The 27,273-nt window shown below is 37.3% G+C and overlaps 1 protein-coding gene across 5 annotated transcripts in view; it reads right to left on the minus strand.

Annotated features, from left to right (window-relative positions):
* Positions 1-27,273, minus strand: part of DIAPH2 (diaphanous related formin 2) — a 235,640-nt gene that overhangs the window by 104,540 nt on the left and 103,827 nt on the right. For all 5 annotated transcript variants that reach the window (XM_062627438.1, XM_062627442.1, XM_062627439.1 and 2 more), the window contains one exon: positions 18,734-18,859. In XM_062627438.1, coding sequence (XP_062483422.1) covers positions 18,734-18,859 — 126 coding nt within the window. The remainder of the gene's footprint in view (positions 1-18,733; positions 18,860-27,273) is intronic.

Here is a 27,273-nt window from a genome sequence, read left to right on the forward strand (position 1 = left end):
ATAAATTGGCAGTAATGAGGAGGTAAACAATAATCAGCCTGGGGTTTTCTGGGAGTCTGGAAAGCAGAGCCACCTAACCTGCATTTGTTTAAATATACAACCTATGTATTTTCCATGTACCTTCAGTTTTACTGACTGTATCAAGGATTCTTATTTAATTTCTTATTCGCGCTGACCCTAATATTGATTACAGACAGAAACTGTACTCAAAAGAGAGCACAGCAGCATTTAAAACAGAAACATGGCTTCATTCTAAATCTCTATATGATTACCTTGAAGTTTGTCCACACCACCCATTTCTCTTTGATTCAACAGTCAATGCAATGTGTGTTTGTTAGCTTTTACTTGCAGGTTTATAAATCTGCACTGAGAGCAAGAGGCCCATGAACTGTATCATTACACAATGATAAAGCCCCGAGCCTTAATAATCATAAATACTTCAAGACTGGAAATAGATGTCAACATGTATTCTTCATGCTTTACTAAATTTACAGCTTCACATAATTCAGAGTTTGTTAGCTATTCCAAACTCCTGAGGACTCATTTGCTGTCTGAAAATTGACAGTTTCCATCAGAATGTTGTGTCTCAGATAATACAGTTTAATTCCAAATGGCTTATTAATATTTGCATGACAAATTACACGTTTGAAGGTTTCTCCCCTGTCCTGAGCAGAACTCTGGAATTAACACCAGCAGTACTTGAAGCAGGAGGGAATGCAGCCACGTATCATAATGCCACTGTATTATTCAGGAGATACACATACACACTACAACTCTTTAAATGGACAGATACACCCGGAATACCTGGAACAGCAGCATACCAATAGTTGATATTTTGATAAAATTACAGCTTAGTTATTAATCCAGTGCAGACGATATACATTTTAACAGGGTCAAACCAGCCTATCCTTACTGTGTATTCTTCTCTTTTGAAGAAACAGAAGTTATTTTTACTTCAATTAACTAATTGTCAAACAGCTCAATCCATAATATGTTACTACAGACACTGTGGGAAAAGTTAATAAATGTGCTGAAAAACTGCCTATTCAAAAGCTTGAAAGTAAAATCGTTGGAGCCTAAAATGACATAGTTGGGGGAGAATTAAGTAGGCAGAAAGGATAATGTAAGTAACCACGCAACAGCTGATTGCTGTTTGTATGCCTTTATGATGTATGAGATAAAGCATACAAGAGTTGGATTAAAACACACTTGGGACACCACTCATCACTGTGTGGATCATTGGACCTGCTTGTAAATTAACCTTATTCATAGGTGGCACTTGACATCCTCAGCAGTAAGGAATTAGCCACAAAAGGAAATGAACTGTATGGCAGATCAGGCAAGGAATCAGACAGCAGTTTAGAAGATTCAGCTTCCACAGAGGGCTCTGCATTTATACCTAGGGGTGCTTTAAGGGAAATTCACAACCTAATACATGTTTGGCCTACTATATTTCTGGGTCTGAATCAAGTGTCGAGTAACAGCCAAGCTGAGCTTAAATGGGTGGCTGAGCACCGGAAATGGTTGTCCAGAGAGGTTATGGAATTTTGCAGATACTCAAATGCCATCTGGACACAGCTCCGCAAGCCTGCTCTAGAGCAGGGGGGGTGGACAAGATGACCTTCAGCAATCCCTTACAGCCTCAGCCTGTGAGGATAGGAAATCCAAACAAGCAAGGCTTTCATTACTCTGCTTATACATTATTTCAACTTCAAAATATAACATCTCAACTTCTTGCTATATAATGCAACTTCATTCCTTTAAAAAAAAAAATCCCAAATTCAGAGGTAAGTTCTACACACCATACTTTACCAAGTATAGCTTTTCCTCCTCCAAGCATGCCAAAATTACATCAGATTGAGAACTGCTGAAGAGAACCATGAAACACTAAGAACAAACCAGTCGTCAGAATCCTCACTATGAACTACACACATCCAGTTTTAAAATTACCTTGCTGAACAGTTCATTATTTCAACAAATCAAAAGGTATTTATTATTTAAACTCGGTTTTCAATAAAGCCAAGTATTCTTATTATCATCAGAACTTCACAAGATATTAATAATTCAGCTACAGCAAGTATAAGGACCAAAAAAATTGAATTTCTGTATCTGCATGGAGTTTGATTTAGCTTCCTATCCGCACTTAAGCCAACTCATTGTCTGCCTTGACAAAAAAGAACCAAACCCATGCTTCAAACTCATTTGTGAAAATAACGTAATCCCTTGGTGTGATCCACCTGAAATTAAAACCATCAGCAGACTGCTCGCTAATGCATTGCCATACATTGCTCATACAGCAAAACACTCCCTTCTCCCCTCCCCACTACACTTATCTACTTCTAATATTGAAGAAATACACTTCAACAAGAATATTTTTGTGATGTTTTCCAAAGTGTTCTTCCAAAACTCTCGCACAGCATTTTAGAGCAGGATTCTGGCTGAAAGAACCACCAAACAAGGCTAAAAAATGTTTTCTATAGCTAAAAGAGAAAGTTTGATTTAATAGCATCATCTTTAATGAAGGATGTACCACAGCTCTTAGTTTCTAATCTCCAAGCTCATTCATAGTAGAGCATTCTTTGAACCGAACTGGAGAAACACAAACAGAACATATTAGCTGAAGACAGAAATCCAGCTTTAATAACAATAAGTCATTTGCACTGATAGCTTTATATTCACCTGCTATCAGTATGTAAACAGATGCTAACAACTTCATCATTCACACTAGATACATAATGTATCTCTGTGACTGCGCAGAAGACAACACATTTGGAGCATACACAGATAATTATGAATCACAATTATATACCTAATCTTTTCCTCCTGGTGAAAGCCTTTGAAAATAGCAATAATAAAAGAATTGGCAGGAAACTTTATTGCAATACACTTATTCTACCCAAATTAGAACCCAAAGAAACCAAGACCCAAAGAAGGAGCCCCATGTCATGAGTTTACACAAAATCATTTACTTCTGAAGAGCTTCAAGACTCACTAATAGAATACCAATAAAAAGCCCCATGTGAGGATTTTTTTTCTCATTGCAAAGCAAATAACCTCATAGAATCATAGAATCGTTAGGGTTGGAAAGGACCTTAAGATCATCCAGTTCCAACCCCCCTGCCACGGGCAGGGACACCTCACACTAAACCATCTCACCCAAGGCCTCGTCCAACCTGGTCTTGAACACTGCCAGGGATGGAGCATTCACAACCTCCCTGGGCAACCCATTCCAGTGCCTCACCACCCTCACAGGAAAGAATTTCCTCCTTATATCCAATCTAAACTTCCCCTGTTTAAGTTTGAACCCGTTACCCCTTGTCCTGTCACTCCAGTCCCTAATGAAGAGTCCCTCCCCAGCATCCCTATAGCCCCCTTCAGATACTGGAAGGCTGCTCTGAGGTCTCCACGCAGCCTTCTCTTCTCCAGGCTGAACAGCCCCAACTTCCTCTCCCTGTCTCCATACAGGAGGTGCTCCAGTCCCCTCATCATCCTCGTGGCCTCCTCTGGACTTGTTCCAACAGTTCCATGTCCCTTTTATGTTGAGGACACCAGAACTGCACACAATGCTCCAGGTGAGGTCTCCAAGAGCAGAGTAGAGGGGCAGGATCACCTCCTTCGACCTGCTGGTCACACTCCTTTTGATGCAGCCCAGGATACGGTTGCTTTCTGGGCTGCAAGCGCACACTGAAGCCAGCTCATGTTCATTTTCTCATCAACCAACACCCCCAAGTCCTTCTCCGCAGGGCTGCTCTGAATCTCTTCTCTGCCCAACCTGTAGCTGTGCCTGGGATTGCTCTGACCCAGGTGTAGGACCTTGCACTTGGCATGGTTAAACTTCATGAAAACTTCATCATTCAGCATTTGACAGAACAGCCCAGGAAAATACCCTAACAAAACAATCAAACCTAACTGCAGTAGATCTTTCTCAGTCACTATTTAGCATTCCCTGGCCTTTATTACACTAGTACCTGAAGAAGCCATTAGCTATTAGAATTATCTGGCACAAGTGCATTCTCTGTGCACAGACACAATTTCAGTGTTGGAGTTCATGAGAGTGAAGCACAGAAAGCTTATAACCAGCTGATAACACTTGCTGTCATCTGCTCCTTCTCCCTCAAGTGCAGAATCATGATTGAGTTCATGTTGATTAAGATGAGGCTGACTTGTCCCTAACTGTCCGTAAAGCTTCCATCTTGAGAAACACTAGAATAATCTGTCAATGTTGACTCACTCCTAGATCTAAGCAATCGTATCAATTCCTAATTTTCAGGAGTTCAAGCTTCTCAATAATGAAAAGACTATTCCCATTGATTCTACCCACACCACTTGACTACGCACAAGAGAGAGCTTATGTCAACATCATTTCAATACTGCCTTTTTATTTGTACCTCTGTTAATCAGGATGCAAAGATCAGCGCTCGTTTCTCCACAGCTCCCATAGGAACTCTCCAGGCAAAAACTGATAAACAAGTGCCTGTTGTATAAAATACTCAGTCCAAGGAACAGAGCTCCACAGGCTGATTCTTAAATTGGTTTCTACTGGAAAAGTCTGCTCAAAGGCTTCCAGGGCCAATTTAGGAATTTCCTGTGGTAGCATGAAGAAAACTTGAGAAGTAAATAAGAGCACACGGCTCCTCAGACAGAAAACATAAAAGGCAGCATTTGAAAAGCCACAGGCTAGAAAGAAAGGAAGATCTTGTTCATCTTCAATAACAACATTTATAACGAATTTAAAAAATCCAAATTTAGGGCCTGGTATTAACCTAAATTTGCTTAAAAAGAGAAAAATAAAGTTGATGACCGAAGTTGAGATTTCCCCCCCTTAAATGCGACAGGGAAAAAATCCCCAAAGTCTATACTCTCATTTTTAACAGAAGACAGAAAAATCAAAGCAGTTTCTAACAGCCTGAGAACCCCTGAAACAAAACAAACCTTTCATCCTGGCAAAACCAAACCTTTATTTCCACTGATGAAGTCACCAGGATTTTGAAGCTGCTTTTGCAAACCATGCCAAGACGAACTGAACTGACTGCCACTGCCTGACATGTGAACAACATCCTTGAGAGCAGATGGCAAAATGCCACTCCTGAAAGAGATGTGTTATTTAGCTCCATTTGTTCTGAAATGGAAGTAGTGAGAGTTGTTAAAAGGAAGGAAAAAGAACATAGCAGTTGAAGACTGCAAGAGATAGAGGTACACATACCACTTCACACCAGCATGTATGGGTTATGCATTCCACAATCTTACCTTGCCATCTTCAGCCTTTTTAACCTATAGCACAAACTTCAGTGTGATGATGGTATGACGAGGGGGTAACTGATGGGAGTGCTAGAATAATACATATGAGGTGACAGGACAGAAGAAAGGCAAAGAGAGTCTTATAAAATTACAGAAGAACGTAAAGAAGTCCATTATTCCACTTTGTTAATGCTTTACAGGTCATCTTCCCGTACTTCTACAAAATTCCTAGATCTTTGCTTAGATCCTTCAAAGCCATGGATCACATTTTTGCCTGTAACCCCATACTGAAAAGTTTGAAAGGCAGCTGGTCCCTACAGACTTCATGCAGGTGTTTTTCCAGTACCTTTTACAACAGAAATCATCTAGATCTTAAACCAAAGTGCCACAAATAAGAATAGTTTAAAAGAATTTGAAACCCTACAGAGAGTGGTACTTGTAGCTTTTTCAAACTCAAATCTCTCCTATGTTTTAGGGTGGCACACAATTAATCATAATCACCATTCATGCATTAATTAGAAAGCAATGCAGAAGACATGATAGCCAAGAATACATCAAACAAAATGGATTTCTAGCATAGCTTCCCTGGAGAACAATTAGATTAAAATCTCCTCAGATGAATAAGAACAAGAAAGAAAAGAGCTAAAATAAAGCCAGTACAAACAAAATGATTCTGCAAAATTTGTTTTGCATATTATATTCAAATTAATTAAGTGCGACTTTCAAATAACACAAAGCATTGACAAACCATGTTGTAACAGCATTAAAAAAATTAGATGTTGATACCTATTTCAGCAAAGCCACTGGGAAGGTAGCCACTCCTAGAAATATTACATTACCTTTGGAACACACAATGAGATGCCTTAAACAATAATTACAGCTTTGTGTGCCCTAAATCTTTCAGAGAAACTGCAACCACATCCACTTTCCCTTTGATCATGCAGTTTTTCCTGACTTCATCTGGATTTAATTATGAGAGGTATGTTTGAGCTGTCAGTGGTACCCTGCTTCAACAAGCTTTGCTCAGTAGATCTGATGGTTACTTCATCTAGATAAAGGTTCTTAGTAAAATGTGGAGAAGAAAAGAGAAGGGTCTCCTTATATTTCTAGCTTTCCTTTAATAAAGCCAAGTCAGAAACCCTCATTTTCTTGTTTGTAGAAATCTCAAAGAGTTCAGATCATGCAACGTTTCAAGAGCCCAGATGTACAAAATCAAGGAGGAAAAGCAATGATTTTGTTACCAGATAAAAGAGCATGGAATATATTTATTCTAATTGAGATTTGTTTAGTGCAAACAACTGTTGTAATGAAATGTTCACAAATTCAAGCACAAAAAGCAAGTGAAAAAATAACACTCATCTTCAGTCATCTTTGCACCTAAATAGTATTTTGAATACCAGCTGCATACTTAAAACCACACATCATATATGATCTGAGTGAAACGGTGCACGTCCTTTCCCTCCTCTTATCTCTCCACATATGGTTACATATTTTTGGCATCAATAACTTCCTTAGGCAATGATCTGCTTGGAACTCGCCACCATATGCACACAAACAGCCCTGCCCCAAAGGATCAGGATTAAACAAGAAGTCAGATAAGTGAAGTCATCCCACAAAACCATTCTATGGTTCAGTGAAATTTCTATCTCAGCCAACAAACAGTTCAGGTTATTTCTTAGACAAATGTTCTAGTCAGACAGAAAAGCAAAGAGCATAATTACTGTGCAACCAAGATCTGTAATGGAAGTTTTCTATACTCAAGCACACTGCTTTAAGAACATGAGAACACCTTCCCAAGGACTTCCTTCCCCTCCAAAAAGTCTAGGGGTTTAATTTCTCTTGGGGGAGCAGAGAAGGAGAGAGAGCAAAAGCAGTTCCATCAACACCAACAGCTTTGATAAGGCTATGTTTTATGCCAGCTTTCAATATCTAATACTGTAGCTCCAGGGATTTGGAGAGCGCACCCTCCCTTTAATTTCAGATTTTAAAGTAAGCATACACAGCAATTAGAAAATGGATCTCTAATGAACTGTCATTCCAATAGCACACAGTTCTCTACAAAAAGATCTTGCACTGATCTGGACAAATTGGTTTAAATATATATTTAAGGCTGAAAGCACAATTTCCCTCAGGCGATTACCCACAATCAAAAAACCTTTAGATTTCAATGTACTTAAATGGACTTTTGTTCATAATTTTTATTCTTCGGAATCTTCAAAACAAGCTTTTCCTCCTATCAAATTTTGATGTGTCTATGTAGATGATTATACAAATAATTTCTCTCACTCAGTAGCCAACATATACCCTAAAAAGGCATTTCAGCAACTTTGTTAGACTTTTGGTCATCCTTGTATAGCATCTTCTCTCGATCTGACTCAGTACCAGTTTGCAGCACAATCCTAGATGAGCTCTTCCAGGTGTGGAACAGAACAGAGCTCCCTCATGTGGTACATCTACTTAATCTCAGGGATTAAACAAAAAACCCAGCACAAATCCATAGCTGAATGTGTGGATTTCCACAGATAACCCACTCAAATTTTTACTGTGTCAGTTACAGAATCCATGTTTTTCACTAAATACAAAAGAGAAAGATAAGCCATGTGAAGGTGTTAATTGCCACACAGCTCCTACCTGTTGCATATCATCACACTTCCTCATTTTTAACATTTTACAATTTCTTCTTTTATTCATACTAGAATAGAATGTACAGATTATTTGTATACTCCTGTTCACAGGATTCATAGGAGAGCCCAATATGAAAGAAATCCATATTAGCTTATGTCCCTTCCTATCAGGCCTTTCCTTAAAAAGAAATGAAGACCTGAAGGGAGAAATACACTTTCAGAAAGTTGATAATTTGCTTTGTATAACACCTTTTTCATTTATAATGTTCCACAGCTCTTGTATTTTTAAATATTAACTTTATGAAAACTGTACCTTAGTCCAGACAAGTTAAAATTCAAAGGATCATTTTCCGAAGGGATTTGTCATTTCTTTTACTGATATCAAATCGTGGTAAAAGAAATGAACATTATGCATTAAAACATGATACATTATAAGGACATTTTCAAGTTCAATCCAAGTAATGATTTCACCTATATAAACCTGTAGTTACCATCTGGAACACAGTGAGCATTTTTAGTTTTAAGAAAGATTAATCAAAAATAAATGAGGAAAGAATATATAGTAATAAAGTGAAAAGCTCTCAAAAAAGCTATGTGTGTTGAATCTGGCAGAACGACATTTTGCAGGTGATTCAATTGTTTCTGCATATACCTGAATGAAGAAGCAAGCAAGAAGGAAAGAGTCCTTTAACGAGCCACACAAAGGTAACAAAACCTGAGTGTCGACTGATCTGCATTTCCATCTGTGCTTGCTTCTTGATTTTTACCTTACAGAAAAGAGGAGGAAGTAAACAGGTTATCTATATTCCCATGCATGGTATCACACACTTTCTCAGTTATTCTCACACTACTAGGTTCTGATTAGTCTCCCAATTTATGCCCTTAAGGAAGCCCATAGTCTGTGAGATTGATGTTGTTTCAAAGCAAATCAACAATTTTCACATAACTGCTCAAGCACTGAAACCATGTTTTACTAATATCTCTCTGTTGGCTTATATCATGTTTTGTTCACAGAAAAATGGAGTATCTCATGATGATTTATGAAAGCCTGGGTAGGATTCCTTTTGCAACAATGAACATAAAGATACTCAAATACAGGAATACAAAAAGGGAATAAAGCCAGACACCAAGCAAAACCAGTTTTGTAAAACACTTATATTAGGACAAAAGTAAGCACCTGGAATCATGCCCAATTAGACTTAACCTGTTTAAAGTTTTCCAACTTCTATTTTACTGAGCAAAGCACAGACTGGATCAAATTAAACAATTACCATGAAATATCTGAACAGCATCTCTGTTATTTGATAGCACGTAATAAAAACAAACTAACAATTCTGTCGATGCATAGTACACCACAGAGGAAAATATAGCATTTCAGTATACCTTAAGGAAACCTTCATACTTTGTATGATTAAATACACACACACACACACAAAACCATCCACATTTATTCCAGAAAGCTTCAGTATGCCTCATTGCAGTTGAGAAAGAGAGGTAGTAAAATAAAGGAGATGGCTTTAGATTTGCAAATACCAGTGTGCTCACTATAGTTCAAAATAAACCTGCTACTCCACATACAAGAATATAGGGGCTACAAGAAGCCCTCACAATTCCACAGTGGCTGTTCACATTTACAGATTTAATGTAGAAGAGGGACTGCCAGTTTCTTCCAATACTATTTCTCACATACCTCTTAGTATCACGTTTAGTCAGAAGAAATAAAGCAGAGCATAGGAAGGTTAAAACCATGCTCAAACCTCCTTCACTCCTCAACCCTCTTTTGTCAAAGAAACAGTGTAAGGAAAATACATTCATGTTATAACGTGTCCCAGTAGACAGACTGGACCTGACCAAGAAGGAATCTATAAAATGTCTTTTCTACAAGGTTAAACTCATCTTTAGTTGGAAATTCTCTCTTAATTCTACAAGGGCTACAGCTTAGTAACCATGGATGCTCAAAGCACATTAGTAAATGAATGAAAATAAAGTTTCATTTCAAACAACTAGTGTAAGAACCTGTACAGGCATTCTGAGCTAAGGATCATGACAGCATCATGACAAGTTGATTTTTTCCCAGTAATTCAGGAAAAAGATAATTTGGGAAAACAACTAGTAACACCACCATTTACTGTATTAAATAACAAACCAAACCCAAGCTGGTTTTCAGCTATGATCAGAAAAGGAGACTCATTCTATCAGGACAGTAAAATAACTTGCATTGCTTCAGCAATACAGTTTTCTATGTTAACCTGCTACAACGATTGACAGCTTTCATCTGGTGCCTATTACAGTAAACACGATGGGATAATGTGTTGCAGGTCTAGAATATTTACATGCAATAGTAACATGCTTATGTTATTTCAATGATGTCTCTTGACCTTCATGACAAATATCTACTTACACCAAATGTGGCACCAGTCATGCAAATATTTCAAAGCCATTTTAGTGGAGGATTAATTCATTTTATCTTTCAGGGTGAAAAATGAGCTAAGTGAAAGGATTAGTAAACGCCACAAGGCCACACTGATGTATCTCAGTGGGAATGAAATTGAATATCAACAGCTGTACCACGACTGTCACTGATCAACAGGATCTCCTAAAGAAAAATTAATAAATGACTTACACACTGTTTCTGTGTGATGCTGCTGTGCTACGCAGGACCAAGAGCTTCAGAATGTGTTTCTGATACTGTGCCTTGTAATTGCAGTAGGTCCTGACCATACTCCTGACCTGCTGATTATCTAATTGTTAAGCTAAAAAGGCTTGTCTGCACAAGCAGATCAGTTGATATGCTGGAGAGACACACTCTCGAGAGAGTAAGTAAACAACTTCAGTACGTTTGAGCTCAACATCAAATAGCAGGCTCCCCCCTCCCATGTCCCCCATAGCTTAATAATGCCAATTGAATATACATAACTAAACATAGCACAAATTGCTTGTAATCTGATTTTGAACTTGGCAGGGTCAGTTCTTCAGTAGGATTTAAAAAGCTGAGATGCTCTGAGCTTGAACAATTAGCAATGCAAAAAATGGAAAAAGAAAACTGTTTATTCATTGATGTCCTGAATTTGCTCAAAAAGCGTCCAGTTTGGAAACGCAGATTAAATGTGTGCACTAATTCTTCCTATCTTCTATCACAAGGCTTTCAGAAGTGGGATTTTGTGCCTATGCTGATGAAATACGTCAGACCTTCAGATATACTTCTAAGAATTACAAGCACAACCAGTTTAATCAAGCGTGTCTTGGCTGCTTTAGCATACCCATTTCAATATGCTGTGAGTGTTCAGAGACAAAAGGTTTTTAAATGTAAGCTCTCATAAAATGATACACCGCTGATTTCCAAAGTGCGTTTCAGTGGGGCTTTTTTCTTGCAACTGGGGGCACCATAAAATAATGCATATTTAGGGCATACACATTTGGTGGCTGTCAAACAGCCAAGCAACTCACTGAAATCCCAAATCTGGTACTCTAGTCACAAATTTAGCTTTCTTAGAGGTACATGAACTGAAGAACAGAGCGTCCTGATGCAAGCTTTAATGTAAACCAACCACATGACTTTTTCTTCTTTGCTTATTATGTCTATCTAATGAAAATTAGAGTAAAAAGCCTATAGAACGTGCAGAAAAAAGGTAGAAGTTCTTAAAAGCATTTTAAGATCTCATTAATATTGACTTCAAATTGACCCAGGGAGCGGAGGTGGGAGGAAACAGTGTATTCCTAGTACTTAAATGTACATTCTACTTCAAAAAGTTCCTTATAACATGAGCAAATTATATACTTGGGTATGAACTACGATAACAGAAATCCAGAGAACTTAACCATCAAACAGGAAAGAAAGTTGCCATTAGGCAAAAAAACAGGTCTACACATTAACCTATACAACTGCTATTCTAAAGAGACACAAGCAGGAAAAGAAGAGAAAGCAAAAAAACTCACACTCATATATGAAATGAATTGTCAGTAAAAGACGTACAGCATGACAGAGCTTGTATTTACTGCTTAAAGCATTTTCCAGTTAAAAAATACCGAGAATGGCTTAAAAGGAAGGAAAACATGTTTGGAACTCTCAGGGTGTAGGTGGAAAGAAAAAGTTTGCATCCTTTGTCATGTTGACATTTTCTTGCCACTCTCTAAACCTCATCGTTCTGCCCTTTATCTCAAACCCTGTTCATCATTCCCTCCACTGGCTACTTTCCATTCTCCTCTTGCTATATGGTCTTCCAAACATTCTCTAGCTGATAGCATTCTCACTTCCCTGTTATTTTACACATCTGACTAGAACAGAACAATGAACTGAAAGTGATCAGAAAAGAAGCCCAACAGAATCATGGCTTCAAAATTAATTCCATTCACATTCCCGCTATGGCAGTTCTCAGCCTGTACGGGCTTGCAAGATTCAGAAGTCAAGTAAGAAATCAGCATAGAAAGAGCCATTGTATGGGGTGATTTTACATTTCATCTAACTGTATTTTTAGAGGGAAAGTGAAAGCAAAATTTCAACTGAAGAAAATAATTTATTGATCACTGTAGTTCCAATATACTGCACACAGAGAAGGTAAATGTAATGCCTCTCTTCACCAGGAAGGTATACCTTGAAAGGCCTCTTTTCTTGGCCTTGAAACTTGTATACCACAAGTAAGTAAAAAGATATTGAAACAACAGAAGATACAGTTTAAACTCCATAAACTAAAAATTCGTCAGCAAATAAACGATTGCTTTCTGTGCTGCCCCTTCAGGAGGCAGTGCGAAGTCTTCTTCTTCTTCCACTTACTATTTTAATTTAGAAAAACTAGGGCTATTTTAATTTAGAAAAACTAGGGCTTTTCTTATATTTTGCTAACAGAAAGTCAAATTAATCACAAGAAGCTTGTATTTGAAGACATAATTTAGCTCACACTTAGACGCAAACTACAAAAAGCACATATTCTTCACTGATACCAAAGAGAAGTCTCATTAAATGCTGCAGTACCAGCACTACTACCAGATCCTCATTAGAATTTGTTTATATATTAGGTAAGATCCTAAGGTTCCAACAAGTTCCTAATTGTTTCCTGGGTGCTAACAAAATTGACCATAGGATGGCCTCTGAAGAATCAAGTAAGTTCAAAACAGTTGAGTGCAACTCTAAGTAGTCCATCTTTCCCCAGTGGAAAAACAATTAAAGACTTTAAAGTTCCATTGTTTCAGCCTTTCCTCATTTACAAACAACATCAATTCAGGGTATTTTTTCTCTAGATTAGCAAGGAAGACTAACAGCTGATAGCTGAAAACAATTTTCAATTGCTTGATTACGCATTTAATCAAGTATTAATTTTTTCTGACCAAAGACTTTGAGAGAACAGCTAATGTTTTCATCTCTTCAACTTGGTAAATCACTCCTCTTTCATTTCCTCTACATTTGAAGGCGCATTTAAATACAGTCATGCAAAAGATTGTTAATTCAAATGTAGGGCTACATAAAGTTCCCAGAAATTTCCCCTATTTGGGGTTATTTCTGAGAAGCCCCCAGTTATGAGCAATTCAGATATTAACGCACATTCTGATGCAGAAGTGAAGGCATTAGCTCATATCAAATAGTCTGAAAAACAAAAACAGGCTAAAAATGACATCTCAGAACACTCACAGTGAATTATTTTTCCATAACAAGCTAGGAGGAAATCCCAAGTGTTAACAGATGACAGGAGTGTTAATGCCATTAACATTCTTTCAGCACTCCACGTCAGCGTGTAAACGTTGTCCTGCTGCTCAGTCACTCTGAAGGAAAACAGTTCACTATTCCCAGATGCTGAGATTCTGATTCAGAGGATATTTGTTTCTTCCCTAGCAGCCTGCTCTAAGAGATTCTGTGGTGCAGTGGTTCAGACAGGAGAATTATCAGTTGATGTTTAGTGCACATGCAGTATCTAGCATTCCCAGTGCATAGAAGTCCCACGCACACTTCTCCCCAGATCCGTTCTTTACAATTGAAGTAGATCAAACAAAGAACTGAAAATCCCCTCCTATTTAGTTGTGAAACAATAGTTATTATTAGATAGAACTATGAGCAAAACATCTATCCAGTGAGAATATAGCCTTTCAGGAAGGCAGTTTTTTTAGTTCATAAAAAGGATTTGGTTATGAATGGTGTTCCTTTCTGAAAATTCAAATTAGCTCACAAATGGCTGTTTCCTATTTAATAATAAGATGAATACACTCTGCTTTGAAAGTCTTTTCTCTGCAGTAATTTTTATTCTTTCATTCATAGTTGCCTTAATTTTGCAATTCTTTAAAAATAAGCCTTTAATTCTTCACATGGATGCAATCAGTTAGAAAAGCACATTTATTGAGTTTTCACCAATAAAGGGTTGGCATCATTTATTGCTCTGCTAAGTAAAAGACTTTAACATGACTGGGCATGTTCATATCTTTTACTAGAGTAAATGATACAGCTGAAATACAGAAAAGCTATATAAAATCTTCAATTAAGGATATACTAGCAGACTTAGGAGACATTATATAGAGTCACGTAACATTGGTCACAAATTATAATGATCCAAAAGCATCTCAGCAGAAAGCCCTTCTCTCCAACTTGCAGGATAACGAAAAGCACAAACCCAACGCCCTGTGGCCAAAGAGCCCTAAGGCTGCCTGACTTATCCCTTCTCCTCAGAACCAAGCTCAAAGCTCCTGCCTGCCTGTTTTCTAGAAGAATAAACCTTTGTCACTGAGGGGGGTGTGCACACGTTGGGATGGATGAAGAGCTGGGATTATTACTTATGTATCTATAGTTCTAAATCAAGATTAATCAATAAATTAACTCCAAACAACTTGCCCTCTGAAACAGCTTCTCATTCTGATGTCCCTAATCTTTCATAATAACATTTAAAGTTAAACCCCATTAATCTGAGTATCTTCCTCAATCCCCAGCTAGACACTCATGTTTTAACATCACTGAAAAGAAAGCAGCCTATACCCCTACGGCAAGTATGAGTTTTCCACTTTAAAGAAATCTTCCATTAGAGGCACAAGCACTGAAATAAAACAAGGAGTGAAAGCAACATTTGTCATAGTCTGTAATTACTTTTCAAAACTGTTGGATCAGACTCCCCAGTGCTGCATGAAGCTGGGCTAATTATAAAAGAAACCTCTCACATTGAAAGTTAAATTATTTACAATTTGATCTTCAAGTAACTACAACTGGAGCCAAGGAGCAGCTGATGAAAAAGTTGTCTCAAGAATCACGCATCAGTTACTTAATACAGCATGAAATTCACAGGAAGAATATTTTAACCTTTTTCTTTTCTTTTCCTGTTCAACCACAGTGTATTCTCCTTTCTGTTGCAGCACAGCGGTAACCTTCATTTTGAACTGAACTGCTTCTGGTGGCCACCATACAGTTCAGCTTCATGATCCCAATGACTTCAGAGTGCTGCAACCATTCCTTAAAACTTATGCAATTACTTAGGCAATCACAATCCCATTTAAAGCCTGACAACAAAACAGCAACCATAAAAATAATTCCAGAACCCCATAGAAGTATTTGCATAACTCAAAAAGTCCACAGCATTCATTGCAAGGAACATAATATTCAAGATGAAGTACTGTTTCGCAGCAAACAGTGATCATGAAAGTATGAACTGCGTTATTAATCGAACACAAAGCTCCTCTGCAATGATGGTGGCAGGGACAGATTTTTGATACAGAAAAGAGAAAAATAATACATTTTTTATTCCTCATGCCTATGAAGCTACAAAATAACTGAAATAGTTTGTATTTCATTTTGAAGTCTATTTAGTTGAAGTCTATTTAAGTCTGTAGTTCAGTATTTAAGTCTAATTGGTTGAAATCAGTATTTCAAATGCATATAAAAAAGTCCCCACACATAAAGATCGGGAACAAAAAGTCCTTAAGTAAAGAAGTGAATCCATTTTGTTACTGCAGATAATTCAAGTAACCTGACCACAGCAGAAATATTCTCCCACAGAGAAACAGGGATCTATTAAGAAATGGGTCCAAAAAACTTGAGCAGTTCTTAAAGTGTCATAGTGGCTAGCAACTGAAACACAAGGAGCCAAACCAGCATCCTTATGTGTATTTTGAGAAGAAAATCATTGGTACAACCTATTAGATATGTAGAAATTATACTGATTGAATTTTGAAACTCAAGACTGTATACTGACATAAAATAGATGCTTCTGGTTAAAAAGAAGCTATAAAGTTGATGGTGGTGTTACTTGTTGAGATGATTTTGTTTTATTCTCAAAATCAAATCAGATGGTCATACTATACCTTAATAATCAACCTACAGACACACCACCTGAATTTCTTCTATTATATTCATTGAACCTTATGATCAGAAATAGAAAAAGCACTCCTAAGCAGGAAGACATACTGACTGCATTCCAGAACCAATTCACACAAGTACCTGCAGAGCTCTAAAGGAAATGATGTAAACCTGAATGTACTCGTGTGGCCAAATGATTTCATTTAGTTGCCTATAGTTCTATTTTAAATATAAACTCTTCATCTAACATGAACCCATTTTCCTCAGTTTGTAACTAATAAAAATGTTTTCAAATACCCTTTTGATGTGTATCAAGTTAGATGGCTGCAGTCAAAACTACATGAATTGAATTCTGACAGCTTTAATTCAAAGTTTTCTTGATCAGTGTGGCATATTTACCTAAGGATATTACTTTTGCAATCTCCTGCAGTTTTTTAAGCAGATTGTGGAATAGTAACACACTATTCTTCCCGTCTTTGTGCTTAATTCCTAAAGTAGTTTTCAGTTATTTTTAAGCATTCAGGAGTTTCATCATCAGTAATATACATAAAGATGAAAAATTGTATGCACAATTAAATAAGAAAAACTGATTAAGTGAAATCACAAATTGTCCTGTTTAGGAATACTGCAAGGAAAAATCCCTAGATCCAAACGGAAGGACTTACTTCTATTCAACTTTTTGTCTCTCACAATAACAGGAACATATTTAATAAAAAAGTTTAAAAGAACACCAAAACAAATAATTTCTTTCATAGTATTTGTGTCTATATTATTGGACAAAGCCTTGGGAGAGATGGGTTAGTGTGAGGCGTCCCTGCCCATGGCAGGGGGGTTGGAACTTGATGATCTTAAGGTCCTTTCCAACCCTAATGATTCTATGGTTCTATGATAATACTAATTCATTTGATTATTGAGAATTAATATCATGAATGACATTCTCATTGTAACTGATCTCCTGCCTTAGGACAACACCAAGCCATGTCTCTTTAATATTGCTGAAGAAAGTCTCACCCACAGTTAGTGGTAAACAGCTTTGTTAATTAGCAGGAAAGGGAAAAAGAAATTAAGCCTTTAATTATGGTAGAATTCCTGCATCCTAAATCTCTGTACTGAGAGATGATTTATGTTCAGGCACATCTCAAATTTTCTGAAACACTCAAGGAGTTAGAGAAATGTTCAGCTTGAAAACCTTTAGTTTCTAATCTCAGTATGTGCTATCAGTTCTTCAAGAAGCTGATGGAAACAACATGTAATACATACTGAAGTCTAATACACGAGGGTAGAAAACTTAAACTACTCAATGATAAGCAGAAATAAATTTCATCACTTGATATGACTGGTGGTGACTTTCTAAAAACAGCACCATTTATCAGGTCATCTATTAATCATGAAAATATCTATCCTTCAGCATAATCAGTTCATTCCTTAGGGCCTTATCTATTGTCAAGCCACCAAATGCACTAATATGATAAAAGCTGGCAGACACCTAGGGTTCAGGGTGCCTATTTTAATAACCAGGAATTGGCAATCTGGCTGGGACATCAATGTAGGTGCACTGAAACAAGGCTGCCCAGGAGATCTTCAACAGTTAATTGCCAAAAAATCCATAGGAGCTTCTTATTTTTGCCAATCTAAAAGCATTAATACCGTTGTGTTTTCACTTTTGCCTTGTCGGACAACCTTTCTTCTCTAAGAAACTCAGGCAATAAAAACCGCAACACAGAAGAAGGTAAACGTTACTTACTTGGCTTTTTTTCCTCATCAAATCACTTGAACGATCCCAATCATTTTTAGAAGCACAGTAAATACATAGATAGCAAAACAACAAATGGCAAAGCATTTAACTCAACAGAAGTGAAAAATAATGTATGTAACCTCTAAAATGGAGCTGTCAAGCTCTATGAGAAATCATGGCTGCAAAAGCATTTCAAGATGTTGGTTTCATTTATGAGCAAAAGTGGGACTTACTTGACAGTACTCAGCCTACGCGGATGACGACAAGGCAAAGGACAATTACAAGGCAGTACTATAAGATTTTCTGATGTGAATGTATGCCACAGGAATAATAAGCTTTTTTTTTAATAGCAGAACTGATAAATGTGATTATTAGCAAGTCTCTTAACCTTGAAAACAAGACAAGGTGGAAGAGAACATGTAAGTAACACGAGACAATTTTCCACTTAGTCACGAATTGTCTTCCTTCAGATACTTTTCCACAGTCTTGTCAGAAACTTCAAATAAATCCATATAGAGAATGTATTCAGTATCTTCTGGTGAATCTCTGTCACTGAACCCATTCAGATAGCTAATCCCACTAGAACTTACTTTCCAAATAGACAACAGTTAGAAGAATCTCTTTATTACATCTACCCACTAAACGTGATGAGCAGTTATAAATGGCTCTGGTCGCCAATCCCCTCTTCATTTTCCTTTGATAAACCCACAAACCTATGACATATGACCGACATTCAACATGTTCTGTTACGCCCTTCTCAGCACTAGAAAAAAGCTTGGATGCAAAGAGCTAAAACTTATTTTCAAGTGCTGTAAATACTTATCCATGCAATCAAAATGTTCAGCTCACCAACGAAGACATGCAAAAAGGATATGCTCATCTTCTCTACAAACTTATCATTTTCATCTTGTGTTTTAGGGAAATTCTTGATGTCATTTTCTAGGCGCTGGATCTGATGGTTCATTGAATCAAGGTTGCTCTTCAGAGTTTGGGCTGAAACTAAGGAAAAAATGACAATGAGGAAAAAGCTTCCACAGCCCAGAAAGGCTGCCATCATAAAGGGAAAAAACAATGTCAGCATAAATAGGAGAACAATTCCATTAAGTAGACTCACATTTTTCTAAATTACTGCTCATAAAAATCCCACTCTTAAAAATTGAGTGAAAACCTCTCATGTAATATACCAAATCATTATATTTTAATGTTGAAATGTCACCACTTAAATCTAGCATTAGTTCAAATGATTCCACTTCTATTTAAATTTATTGGTAAAAATTCTAATATTTCATTCTTCTAAATCTAATACAAAGATTAAAAAGTAACTGAGCTTCAGAGAGATTTTACCTAATTAGTGCATGTACTTGGTTAAATGAATGATCTTATTAACTCATGCACTCTGTTACAGAAATTATTTAAGGCAGAGACATGGAGAAAAGATCAAATAGTTTTCTTCTATGGAAATTAACTAATTTCTAGAAACCAACAGCTGTGAAATCTTCTGCTCACCTTAAAGGTAGGCCTGAATAATAAAAGCTACTGATAAGCAAAAAAGAAAGAAAAGACTCACAGTACAGCACCAAGAAACCCCTAAAGAGACTCTGCTTACTCTGTTGTGCTATTCCATGTAAACCTATGTTTCTGTAATTTGTAGTAAGCAACCACTAATTGACACATCATGAGAGAAATCTCCACTGGAAATCATGGCAAGGCAGTTTTGAAGGGGAAGCAATACCACACAACAGTGCAATTCTAGACCTTGATGAAAAGTGACAGAGAAGCCCTGGGCACGCTGTAATATTAAAACAACCCGAACCTGTAATATTGACTTTCGTGACATGATCCATACAGTCCACTTATCATTCTCAATTTAATCATAAAGAGCGGTTTGACAAGCACTTCCTCTCAATCTAAAGATTCATTTTAGAGCCAAGTCCCAGCTTCTGCTCCTTGTCTCCTCTTACACAGGTTACAAATATGAGCTTCTAAGACCAAGCAGACAATCTCAACACCACCTTTCCCCAAAGAGCTCAGTAACATTTGCATCATTACTTGGTTCCTCCTCTGAGTACACAATATTTCAAGTCTGCTTTGTTTCGGAGCTGATTTATGCCCTACAGTTACTTAATCTTTAGTGACAGTACATATAATCCTGGTCAATTCTTAAAAAGACAGAGCTACAAACAACTTCTGATGTGTGGAACCAGAGGGGAGAACATCCAGCCCATATCTACCTTTCAGTAATCACTGACTGCAGGCAGCTGCTCTCCAAAACTAATGCTGGAGTTGTACATCCCAGCTAAGCCAAGGATTCCTTGCGTACTCAAGATAAGCACACAACTTCTTTCTAAAGGGGCTTTCACGTTTTATTATCTTCCAATGGTGATTGGAAAGTTGCAGATTATGTTCAAAGGAATCGTTTATTTTCTTACTGTCTTGTAGTTTAAAAACCTGTGCTGGGACTATGTGAGATTAAAGAGGAGCAGGCATTTGATTCAAGATGGCTTGAAAAGGAATAAAACAGTAAATAGGAAATAAGAATCCTATAAAGAAGGAAGCTGTTCCCAGAGCAAAATCAATTCTGTATTTTTGGTAAGTAATGGTTCATATCAGCCATAACAATGATGTAACTTGTCACAAGCACATTCAAATACCTAAGGCACCAATACAGCTATTACAGTCATAATCTTGGTTTTATTTTCAATTTCATCTTTTCTATTGGGTACCAATTACTAACTAATCATGCAATCTTAGACTTATAATGAAACAGCTTTTTAAGCTTAACTCAACCGGGGTGGAGGAGTAATCAATCTATACTGAGCACAGTATCCTTGTAGCTATTAATGTAACGTACAAAAGTTAACTTGAAATCAACCAGCAAAGCAATTTAAATAATAAACATTGTCAAAGCTTCTAGGTTATGGCTGCATTAGTTTAATCACTTGATATTATTGTCAGAAATGGAGCACACATTTTTGCTCCAACTGGAAAACTTGAATTACTGAAATATTTTTATAGGCTGTTACGTGGCTGGAAAGGGAGACAAACAGCACTGAAGTAAAATCCTAGAACTGAGAAATAAATTAGTAGAAAGCAAACGGCAATTTGGGTGCTAAGAAGAATAGCAGCTTCTATGGCATTTCCCAAGTAAATAGGCAACATAAGAGATAAAGTGTAACTGTTTTCAGCTATTTTGAAATATTTAAATGCATGACCACTTAGCAAGAGCAGTTTATTTCCGTTTGAAATGTAAAGTGTAAAGGAATTCAGCAAGCAATGACAAAGGAGAATTTTTAGTGTCTGTTATTAATATGGAAGAGAAGTATTTTCAGTAACTTTATTTTATAAAACTAAGTTTTAAAACAGTTCAGACGAGGTGCCCCTGACTTTGACAGTACAAAGGAACTCCATCTAAGCAAGACGACTGCATTCAAAAACTCTTCTTCCCATAACTAACTTCTGTATTCCCACTGAATTACCAAAAAACCACTGTGGAATAGGCATTTTCAGTCACTTCATTTTCATTTTGCCCAGATAAATCCACAAGTTCTGTTCAAACAATTTATAAAGTTATTGTTCTGCAAGACAAACTTAAGAAGACTATGTAACAAGATATATATATATATACACACACACACTATAATATCTTCATTTCCTCCCATGAACTGTTTTATTAGAGATTTAGTACTTCAGTAATGTGAAGATGAGGCACTGTGGATACTTTTTAGTCCTTCAGGGAAAATGGTGCAAATTTATTAAAAGTCTGGAAAGATTTAAATTTATGAATGCATAAAATCTGCTTGCCACAAAATGCCATTTCTTTGAAACTATTCCATAAACGCACGTACTGAACACTATACTCCTCACAGCTCATGACAAGGCAAACGCTTGCTGTCCACCTTCAATCTGCCCATCATTCCATATGAAAATAAGGCATCCTGGTAGAACTAACCTGAAAATCTACATGAAATTCGGTCTTCAGTGACACGCAAGCACTCTCAAGGCTATTACTGGAAAAGACTCTCTGTAGCAGCAATGGCAATTTAATGTTGCAGCAGGAGAGCACAACCAAATAAATCCAGTGCACAGGTATCTCATTTCAAGATAGCAACAACAAGACAAATACTTAAAACTAGTAAAATGAGGGGGGGGGAGGGAACCCAGGACAGACTGGTTTGGGTTGAAAGAGACCTTAAAGCTCATCCGCTTCCAAGACCATACCACAGGTAGGGACACCTTTCACTAAAGCAGGTTGCTCCAAGCCCCATCCAACCTGGCCCTGAACATTGCTAAAGATGGGGCAGCCACAGCTTCTCTGGGCAACCTATCACCTTTCTATAATATCTTTCTTCATTTTACTATTTTCCCTATATTAATTCCTCCTTTGTAAAAAAAATAAATCCCATCCACTTATTTTGGAGAAAGCAGTTGCACAGACTGCACACTGCGGAAGGCTTAGTGAATGTCTGGTAGACCACTTGAGTCCTAGCAAAATGCTACAAGCAGTTAATCTCATGTTAATGTCAAATGCTAGCTAGTCCCCACAGTCAAGCTAAGCATTTTATACGTACAGTAATACAGTGACAGTACCACAGGACAGCCTAATCCTCTCTAAAGTAAGAGTGCGTCAGACTGAGTCCTCCCCTATAATGAGGCAAAATGATACATTTTGATTAGGTGCAGTGTCTCTTGCATAATAAATTTAAAGAGTCTCTGATCACAAAGCAGAACACAGACGTCCACAGCCACACTTAGTAAAAACCCTAGTGAGAGCCAGTGATATGAATTAAGCATGTTCAGTAAGCAAAAGCGAGCCTATGTGAAGCAAATGAACCAGTGGATTTGTAAGTCTAGACAGTATTTGTACCGTAACTGTGTTCTGAGCATAGTAATGATTATTTATTTCTTATTGCCTGAGGGCAGGTGGAAGTAAGTCTTTGACAAAAGTATGAAAAACAGCTTGAGGGGAAATGGGTGAGCAAGTCCCTAATCTGCAGGAATTACAGTCATTGATTACTCAAATCATAGCACTAAGTTTATATTTATTGAGATAATAAATGTTCTGCTGGATTTAGGTGAATAGTGATGCTGCAGTCTGCTTGAGGATTCTGTGTATCTCAGAGTATGCCACTATATTGTGTGTGGGTATATATATGGACATATACTGTCATAAATAGACCTCACAGGTATACATATGTATGAATACATTTATATATGTATTTTTATGTGTGATACAGGTGTATCTTATGTATAACTCATAGGTATGTGTGTCTATACATGTACATACATTTACAGATACATACATGCATATACATATCTGTGACATATAGCATAATATGCCTGTGTCACACAAAACAACCTATACTTGAGGCTTCTGGGTTGAACAGCTTCAGACGTGAAAGCAGCACAGCTCCCTTAACATGCTATTTCTCAAGTAATTAACATGTCACTGTTCATTCTAGAAATCCTTCATAACCCAGCTATCCTGTGTCCTGGACACAAGCTATGATCTATCACTGTCATATTTTGATATACAGATAAACCACTGTGCTAATAAAGGTACATCCAGCATTGGAAGAATGCTTCTGAAAAGCATGGTACACATGGCTTTGATCATCGTTCCTCCTGAATATCAGAGAGGGAAAAAGCAATGGAGTGACCATGTGCAGTATTTCCTTTATCAGAAACAAGTAGCCGTGAAGCGTGGTAGACCTAGAACAAGCTTCAACAATAAAAATAACTTAATACTGAAATATTTCTGGCAGGTAAGACACTCAACTCAATCATTAGAAATTCTAAGGAAGATATTAGATCAACAGTCCAGACAGGTGGGATCAAACTCTTAGGATTACATCCACCCACAGATACTACTGATAACAAGCAAATGCTCCAATTTCTAGATACACATCCTGTGTTTTTAACAGAACTTAGGCAGAAGTGAAGGATTACGGTTGAGTACATTCTTAGGCCAACAGTGTCTAAATTTCAAAGCAACACTCCAACTACAGTGAAAGAAATGGTATTAAGTTCATAACCTCTTAAGTTCATAACCTCTAAAGAAATGTTGGAAATGCTTAGAGGTGGAGGTCCAAACACCTTGGGATGAAAGGTTAAAAACCAGCGTATTTAACTAGCTAGGGCGCATCACCACCCTCTTGTTCCAAAAATGGATAAGCTTTCTGCCACAAACTACTCGTGCTCAACAATCAAAACACAATTTGCATGTCTAGATTTCACTCATCAGCAGTCTCTGCATTTTAGCTGCCTTATCACATACATCTTACATGTAAAGGGAGCTCATGACCCAGCTATGCTTTAGCATTTCAAACATCTACTGTAACATCACTATCTTAAACAAAGATAAAGCGATTGTGCATTGATTCTACTGTTCTTTCCATTTGCTAGCAAAGGTGAACCACAGTTGCAAGATAAGAGCACTCAGTAACAAGTCCAGCCCCAAGCAGCTCTTAGCTTTAGAGTTTAATGAGAGATTCAGTCTAGGACACTAATTATCTTTCAGTCCGAGATGATGCTTAATGAGGCATTTATGTGCAGCAATATTGTTCTTCATCTACAGAGAGAAAGGAAGGAGACTCACCAATACTAATCCAAAACAATCTTAACTGGATCCAGACTTAAAATCAATGCAGCACAAATGTATATATGACTTTATCACATCTTATCACAAAAAGAAAATAGATATAGGTGATACCATTTAAGAAAAGGATGATGGTTTTTAAACACACATTTGGAAAAGAACTACACGACACAAGGTAAAACATTAAACCCACTATTTTGGGTACAAACTATGAACAAATTCTCAGCTTCTCAGAACAACAAGAGCAGCCATCTACAGTGAGGAAAGTGAATTTGAATACTGCACACACTGAAGTGCAAATGCATTATCAAGTTTGCCTTGACAAGTGAGATAGTGGGGGAAGGAGAAAAACATTGCCTGTTAGGCTAAAACCAGAGCATCATGAGCAGCATGTCTTCTCCTTCTCCCCACTGGAGCTGAGGAAATTACAGACAGTGTTCATAATCCTGAAACACTCATATCCACAGAGCAAAAAGAGAAGTTTCTGTGGGTAGCTTATGTTTAATATCAACAGATATTAACTGTAGAACTGTACTCTGGTTTAAGGAATAAAACTACTTATCTCAGTTCCAATAATTATGTGCTTATGTATAAGTCTTAAGAATAAAAGAGTAATTCTGATGCACATAATACAGCTTATTAGGACATTAAGAATTGATTATAACTGACAAACAGTGCACTAGGAGCCCAAAATGCATTGTCATTATCACTATCGACATAAGCCAGTTGTTAAAACTCCTTTGCACAGCACCAAGTCATTGATCTCTTAAGTCATATATCAGAACATGAAATCCCTGGCTCTGGACAGCTTGTATTATCCAACTTATTATCAACTCAATATTTTTTACTACTTAAGATTAAATTAATTTTCAATTAAAAAAAAAAACATAGTTTCCTGAAAAAAGAAAGCACTCTGAGCTCTAAGAGTTCTTTTGGCTGAATCCTGACAAGTGCTGTGCTATCTTCACGACCTGCACAAACTCTGTGTGTGCCAACCTCCTATTGCGTCTGATCCCTCCTGGCAATACCAGCCCTTCAGCTAACTTTTCAGGTTTATGCCCCTGAGTAAACTCAACAATAGCACACTGTAGAATAGCTTTACTAGTTGAATGTGAACTGACTTTTCACACTACAAATAAAATCTTTTAGAGTGCAGAATCATAATCAGTAGCATTAGAACCAAGGAGTGAGAACAGCACTGTGCTCAGTGGCATTCTTCAGGCTAAATGGGTATCTTCTCCACAGAACTCCAGAAACTCACCTTACTTTGATGTTAATTTAATTGTAAATGTATTTCAAGATTTCAAAAGTTAGTTCTGAAAACAGCTTGTAATTACAACATCAGTGCCTGCTACGTGAACATACTGAAGCAAAACTGCCTGGCAAAAGGATAAAGCAAATTGCAAGCAATGCAAAGGAAACAAACAACCGGACTTTTAAGTTCTATCAATCACATCCAGGTTTGGAAGTGTTAACTGAACTTGTTAAATTTTGCTATGCTTATTTTAAAAGCCCATATTTTGCACCATCACTATTTCTCCATGCCCACCTTTGCTTGGTTTGTGTATCAAACTGAAAGGTGTCTGCACGCTGTCGCTCACTGTGAAGCAGTTGTAACACAATGCATTCAGCGGTACACGTGCAAATATCACAGAAAGTAAGGAGTACAAAGAAAGAGAAGGAGCAAAGCTTTTGTAACACAACCTATCTGCTGTGACTCAAAACTCAGAGAAGGTGTTGAGCAACTTCATCCAACAGACCAGCCCTGAGGCTCTCAGCTTGCAACAGGAGTTTGGTCTCATTAACTGAGGTGCCAGCCAGATGTGTAATAGCCTTTCTTACCTCAATAAAAGTGCAAATTCAAGAACAGAGAGGAGGAAAAGAAAGCAGTGATGTTCTGCAGCTTTCACCACTCTCTAGTGGCTTGTACTAAGGAATCCTAAATGGATTACATAATTTGAGAAGTCATTTAAAGCAGTCTTCAAAATGGTTTAACTACAGCCAGAAATCCTTAAATGCTTTCATTTCTTCAATAAGCAACAACCCATGAGAGTCATTTGGACTATTCTTTAATTTTGCCCTTGATATTTAAACTTCAGGGAGGGAAGTGGAGCCTTAAAACACGTGCCATAGAAAACAGATTTGTTTAATGTAGAATCCAAACTGTAACTTCAAAATGTGGCTTGAGGATTCAGAGCTACAACAATTTTACATACACACTAGAAGACAGACACTAAATAAAGCCTCAAAATCTTCACAGGCTGGGAATATTTAGTAAGCAATTTTGCAGAGGAAAAGGCAATCCAGAACCCCACTGAGCCTCCAACAGATCTCTTCCAGAAACTGCACCTTGGAACTATCACAAACACTATGTGTGAAGTTTTTCCTTCCCTCTCTTCCTCACTGACACTTGTCAATGAAGGAGAACACATCTGTGGAAAAAACTTTTAATGAGGTGATGCATAAACTACCACTGATATGCTGATGCTATATGCAAATACAGGAGTGTTACCAGAGGGAAAAACTCTTCAAGTATTTGATGTACCTGACTGTGTGTTTACCACATTTAGAAAAACACATTGAGAGAGTTTCTGACATTTCAATATTGCAGTTTATGTGAATGAAAAGAATGACAGAAGTCACTAAACAGGGCAAGACTGACTTGTGATTATGATGCAAAATGCCAACTTCAGATTCTATTATAAGAGAGAAGAGTCACAGATGCAGGCATTAAATTCCTCATGCCAGAAGTCATTGTCTATTTTATACTCATTAATGTGCCAGATTGGGCAAAATCTGTTTCAGCAATTTAAACACT

This window comes from Pezoporus occidentalis, unplaced genomic scaffold (genome assembly GCF_034315485.1).
Source record: "Pezoporus occidentalis ecotype Australia unplaced genomic scaffold, CSIRO_AGI_Poc_V1 ctg30, whole genome shotgun sequence".
Lineage (NCBI taxonomy): Eukaryota > Metazoa > Chordata > Aves > Psittaciformes > Psittacidae > Pezoporus > Pezoporus occidentalis.